At 37.3% G+C, this 6,459-nt stretch overlaps 1 protein-coding gene across 1 annotated transcript in view; it reads left to right on the forward strand.

The window, feature by feature from the left end:
* Positions 1–6,459, forward strand: part of DHX29 (DExH-box helicase 29) — a 48,526-nt gene that overhangs the window by 24,054 nt on the left and 18,013 nt on the right. Inside the window, exons 12-14 of the mRNA XM_007469276.1 lie at positions 813–956; positions 4,621–4,797; positions 5,771–5,911. Coding sequence (XP_007469338.1) covers positions 813–956; positions 4,621–4,797; positions 5,771–5,911 — 462 coding nt within the window. The remainder of the gene's footprint in view (positions 1–812; positions 957–4,620; positions 4,798–5,770; positions 5,912–6,459) is intronic.

Genomic DNA, 6,459 nt, shown 5'->3' on the forward strand with positions numbered 1-6,459 from the left:
CTGTGGCCTCTCCCGTGGCGGAGCACAGGCTCCGGACGCGCAGGCTCAGCGGCCATGGCTCACGGGCCCAGCCACTCCGCGACATGTGGGATCTTCCCGGACCGGGGCGCGAACCCGTGTCCCCTGCATCGGCAGGCGGGCCCTCAACCACTGCGCCACCAGGGAAGCCCCCACCACTGGTTTTTAATGGTTGCAGCTTTTATGAGATCTTGATAGAAAAGTGGACCGAATTGTAGGAGCTTCTCTAAAATTCTCTTCCTCAGTACCTCAATATTTTGCTCCAAGATAATTTAATAAGAAATTGATTAAATCTATTAATATTTTCGTAATAATGTTAATGGTACTCAAAGCAGGTGAACAGCTTTTTGTTTCGAAACTGATAAAAGGTTTTTCTTGTTTAAAATTGCCGAAACTGGGGGCTTCCCTGGTGGCGCAGTGGTTCAGAGTCCGCCTGCCGATGCAGGGGACACGGGTTCGTGCCCCGGTCCGGGAAGATCCCACATGCCGCGGAGCGGCTGGGCCCGTGAGCCATGGCCGCTGAACCTGGGCGTCCAGAGCCCGTGCTCCACAACGGAAGAGGCCACAACAGTGAGAGGCCCTCGTACCGCAAAAAAAAAAAAAAAAAAATTAAAATTGCCGAAACTAATTTTATAGTTTTATATAATTGAAGACCATGGGAAAGTAATAAATTGCACTAAACAAATTTACTTAGACTGCTTCATATAGTAGCAGGATCAGCACCTGTACTTTTTAAAGCTTGTTTCCTAGATCATTTGTGAGACGCTAATCTTGGCCTTGTGTTTCCCCTTCAGAATTCTTTGTGTGGATATCAGATACGGATGGAGTCTCGAGTGAGTGAATCTACCAGGTTACTCTACTGTACAACAGGGGTTTTGCTAAGAAAACTTCAAGAAGATGGTCTCCTAACTAATGTGTCTCACGTTATTGTAGATGAGGTGAGTTGATTCTGTAGTCATGTTCAGAAAAAAATTTGACATTTTTGTATTAAAAAGATGTTACTTCTAAAACTAGCTAACATTTTCTTCATGCTTATTAAATGCCACTTTACATATAATAATTATTTAATTTCCTCTACATATAATAAATTTCATCTAACAAATGTGTCTCCTGTAAATTGGTTTATTTAACAAATGCTGTATAACATTTGCTATATGCAAGGTGCTATTTTAAGGACTTCATATATACAACTTCATTTAATCCTTCCAGCAATCCAGTGGAGTAGATATTATTATCCCTATTTTACAGTTGAGGAAACTGAGGCACACAGAGATTAAATAGCTTGCTCAAATTCACACAGCCAATAAGCTCTACAACTGGGGGTTCAAACCCAGGCAGTACATCTGCAGCCATCTCTTACCAGTCTGCTGCCTCTCAACTACATTGTTAAAGGATTTTCTCGGATTCTTATAAAAAACAAGGAATCCTCATCAGTATGTCATTTTCTCTATAGATATACCTCTACTTGAATCAAATTTGAATGCACACTAAAATTGAATTATGCCAAAAGTTTCACATTAGAATTATTTTAAATGGTATACTAGCCTAGTACATGTTAAACTGACTTGCTTTGTACATAATTTTTTGAAAAAAATAAGATATACAGCATTTCTATTATTCAAAAATGGAAATTTTTTTCAGTTTTCTCAGATGTCAAGTTTCTGTGAATGTCTGTTAATTCACCAAGTTCAGAAGGCATTAGTGAAAGTTCAGTCATTCTTTGATTTTTAATTAATAGACTATACATAGATTATTGGGTTATTTTCCTCATTTTGGTTAGTAAGTATTAGAAGTATAGAGAGATACAAAAATGAAAATAAAAATTATCTGTAGTCTCATCTGGAAAAATATTAATGTTGACATTTGTGCATTTATATATGTGTATGTTTAGCATGTGCGATATTTTATAATTCTTTCACATCATTAGATAGTCTACAAAAACACTATTTTTTAATAGCTTTATAGAAGTATATAATTTGGATGTCCCATAATTTATTTAACCATTTTCCTGTTGTTGGAAAAGTTTAGGGTAAGATGTTTTTAAATATAATAATTTTGGTTATAGATGAGTGATAGGAATTCATTTTTATCTAAGGAGTCTTTAATCTTCAGTGGGGGAAGGAGTTGTACTGTTATCACTAAGATGTCAAAAAGAAAGAGGATGTATGGCTGCTTGATTGAGCAGGCCCATTGGTAACTTGCTCCTGGCAGTGTTGGGTGGGAAATGGGGTGTCACAGTTGCAGCTGTGCATGGCTAATACCTAGATTTTATCAGTATCCTCAAGAATCAATTTAAGTCAAAATGCTAATTTATCTATTTATAATGAGAAATTTTTACTGCTAGGTAAGATGAAATACTTGTATCAGCCAGTCAGTAAGTTTTCTTGGAGCCCCAAATTATTAGAAAATTGATTAATAAATATATATCAGAATGAATCCTAATTTAAAAGTTAGACCAGCTTCAGGGAGCTGTTCTTTGATGTTTTAGTATTAGCAGTCTGTAGGCGTGATTTACTGAATTGTGCTTCAGTGTGATAATGTCAACCTCTTGTTGAAAAGTACAGTAAGAAAAAACCCAGTGAAATTCATCATCATGTTAAATATAATGATGTAAGAGATGCTGGCATAGAGTTCATTACATTATTCAGGACCTTCTTTATGAAGATGCTCAGGATAATACTTCTGGCTTTCTTATTAGGAATAGTTGTGCAATTTGTTTTAGTTTATGGTCAGTGTGTGAGTTAAGTAGCTTTTCCTCTGGCTGCTGGTATGTTTACAGCCAAACTTTTTGCCCACCTCTTCCAAGTGTACATAGTAAAGCATACATTTTTATTAGCTCTATTTTATGTTTTAGCCTCATTTTTATTAGCTCTATTTTATGTTTTATCCTCATTTTTAATTTTCTTTTTTAAAAATGTCAGTATCTATATAAATTACCATCTATTTGAGGAGGTTCCCCAGATATGTTTCTGTTCAGGAAATCTTTCTCTCTTGAGCTTCAGATTTAAATATCCTGGTCAAACTACCAGAGTAAAAACATCCAAGATTATTCCTTCTTCTTTCTCCCATATCCCCTAAATCCAATCACCTAGACTTTGTTGATTTTACTTTTCTCACATTCATTTACCTCTCCATATTCACTGGTATTGCCCTCATATAGGCTACCATTATCTCTTTTAATTAGTACAAAAGCCTCTAATTAAACTTCCTACTTTCTGTTTTGCTCTCTTCTACTACATTCTTCAATTATAGCTGGAGTTATCTTTTTTAAAACAAAATTCAGACCACATGATCCCCCTGCTTTGAAATATCTTACTCACTACCCTGACTCATTAGGATAAAGTCTCAACTCCTTAACATGGTTTACAAGACCTCATATGGGCAGATTACTGAGTACCTCGCCAGCTCTATCTCTTGCCCGTTCCTCATCCCATGCTCAAGGCGTCATTTTTGTTTCTTCATTTCCTGAAATGTATAATTATCCCCCTGTCCACCATGATTTTGCACAAGTTGTGTCCCATGACTACTTTTTCTCCCTTTATCATACTGTTCCTTTCTCCTCCTTTAAAACTCATTTCAGTTCTCAGCGCAGATGGCAGATCTCTCTTAGTAGCCTTCCTGACCACCTGAGTTGCTGTACAGCAGAAACTAACACAACATTATAAATCAACTATACTCCAATAAAAAAAATTAAATATAAATTAAATACAAAAAAAGAATATTAGACCCCTACCCCCCCCCCAAAAAAATTAACTACCCTTCATATGTAATTTCAAACCATCCTCTACAGTATCCTCTTCCAAGGCTGTAAACTCTGAAATGAAGACTATCTTGGTCATTTTTTAATCCCCAGTATCTAGCACAATGCTTAGTACTGTTTGTAATGAACATTTGACTGCTGTTGCCTCCCTTCTGAGCAAATGAATGATCAAAACCGTTTTAATTTTTGTTATCTTGATGTATTCTATCTTTTGTGTGCTGCCTTAATCTCATAAAATAAAATGGAGTAGAAATAACTCCAGTACAGGAAGTTGGAATATAGACTGGTACATCCAGCAGATATTGAGTTCTGACAATGTCCCATGTTTTTTTATGCTCTATAGCAGGTTTACAATGCTCGTCCCTAAAATGCATCTGTTGAAAGGGCATAAGAGCCTTTTTCTCAGACAGTTGATAGAGAACCTGTCAGATTCCTACTAATCAAATTCCCCTTTTTCTACATAGTGGATAAACCATCTGTCTTGTTGCAGTTTTGTGTCTGTTCAGTTGTATATTAGTAGCAGCGCTTTAAGAGTTACACTGGCTTCTAAGTGAAAGAGGGAGATACCCTAATCTTATCAGCTGAACACTTACAAACCATCTCCTAAGGTAGAGTCCTACTATCATAGCTAATCTTGTTCATTATATGCCGATTTTTACCGACTTCAATTTTAGAGGGTGACTTTATTTTCAATTCTGAAGATCTGCCTTATTTGAAACATACAGCTTCTTTCTGCATGTACTGACGATATGTAAATATTGATTAACTTTTAGTAGATTTGAATGTCTGACTGTTTTAGCCTATTACTTGACCTTATGATTTTTTTGTTCCCCTTATGCTAGGTTCATGAAAGAAGTGTCCAGTCAGACTTCCTACTAATTATCTTGAAGGAAATTTTACAGAAACGCTCTGATCTACATTTGATTCTAATGAGTGCCACTGTAGACAGTGAAAAGTTTTCTAGCTATTTCATACACTGCCCTATTCTGAGAATTTCAGGAAGAAATTATCCTGTTGAGGTAAGTTTTCTTTATAATGTATATGTAAACAGAAACTACATTCCCACCAGTGAGTGTCACCATAAAACAGGCCCTTAAGTCTGAGCCTAGAACGATTCCTAGGGTTTTGCAAGTCAAGAGAGGACCTGGAGGGCTTCCCTGGTGGCACAGTGGTTAAGAATCTGCCTGCCAATGCAGGGGACACGGGTTTGTGCCCTGGCCCGGGGAAGATCCCACGTGCCACAGAGCGACTAAACCCGTGCGCCACGACTACTGAGCCTGTGCTCTAGAGCCTGCGAGCCACAACTACTGAGCCCATGTGCCTCAACAACTGAAGCCTGCATGCCTAGAGCCCGTGCTCTGCAACAAGAGAAGCCATGACAGTGAGAAGCCCGCGCACCACAACTAAGACCCAACAGAGCCAAAAATAATAATAATAAAAAGTTAATTAATTTTAAAAAAGAGAGAGAGGGAGGACCTGGAGAGATGGCCTTGGGAATCAGATGGCTGGTGCTGCCTTGACTGAGGGTGAGTAGGCTGGAAGGAGGATTCTGCTGACGAACGACATACCTCAGAGGTACACAGCGTAAAACACACTTCCATAGCAAAGGCATTACATCCAGATTGGGGGTAGCTGCCTAGCAATAAGGAACTCCTTTTTCACCCATCCCTCAAATTTAGGCTTGTCTTTGAAGCTTCCTTCTATTCTTAATGTTTGCCCTTTTGGTTCAGCTGATAAAGGCTGCTCTTTTAATTGGTTTTCACATGTAAAAAATATACACACCATAATGTGCTTTGTCCTGAGACTACTAGGAATAGATCCATCTACATCAGCCAAGTTCTTCACTACCAATAAATGCAGAAAAAAGCTTTTTTCATAATACTTAAATTAGCATTTGGTGACATTCAAAAGGTAACAATCCCTTGTTCTCTTTAAAATGATATTTACTGAAATGAATTTGAGTTCACTATTTATATGCCTTAATCTATGCAGGTTTTTCATCTTGAAGATATAATAGAAGAAACAGGCTTTGTCCTGGAGAAAGACTCAGAATATTGTCAGAAATTTCTGGAGGAGGAAGAAGAAATAACCGTTAATGTTACAAGCAAAGCAGGGGGAATAAAAAAGTATCAGGTAAAAATAAAACATTTTTGAAAGACATCTGATTGTGATATCCAGGGCATAAACTGCCATAAGAGTTTTAAAATATGGCTGACACAGTGCATTCAAATATAATCTAGTAGAAGAACAGATATGATTATGAGCAAATTTTAAAGGTCATTTCTTTAAATCTTTGTTTCACTGACTCTAGTGTTTGGCTTACGATATTTACTTTATCTCAACATCCTTGATAGTCAGGATGGGGAAGGACCAAAATCTAGATCCTTGCCATTGGTTTTCCTAGCAGCCTCTGTCCTGACATGAGCCAACCTTAGCTCTGTACTATCCAGGGCAAGCACAGATCTTCATAGAGAGTTAATTTACTTTCAATGACATAATTTTAGAAATATCACAAAAGCTACATTATCCTGCATTTTGGCCAGTGGTACTATATACACTATTTTCTTTATATCCACAATATTTCATTCATCTAATGGAAGCACAAAGTAGAAGTTACTGTATCCTTTAGTTAAGCAGATAAACCAAGGAAGCAAAAACTAAAATCTTTCCCTGGATAGTAC

This window comes from Lipotes vexillifer, unplaced genomic scaffold, assembly GCF_000442215.2.
Source record: "Lipotes vexillifer unplaced genomic scaffold, Lipotes_vexillifer_v1.1 scaffold810, whole genome shotgun sequence".
In the NCBI taxonomy this organism is placed as follows: domain Eukaryota; kingdom Metazoa; phylum Chordata; class Mammalia; order Artiodactyla; family Lipotidae; genus Lipotes; species Lipotes vexillifer.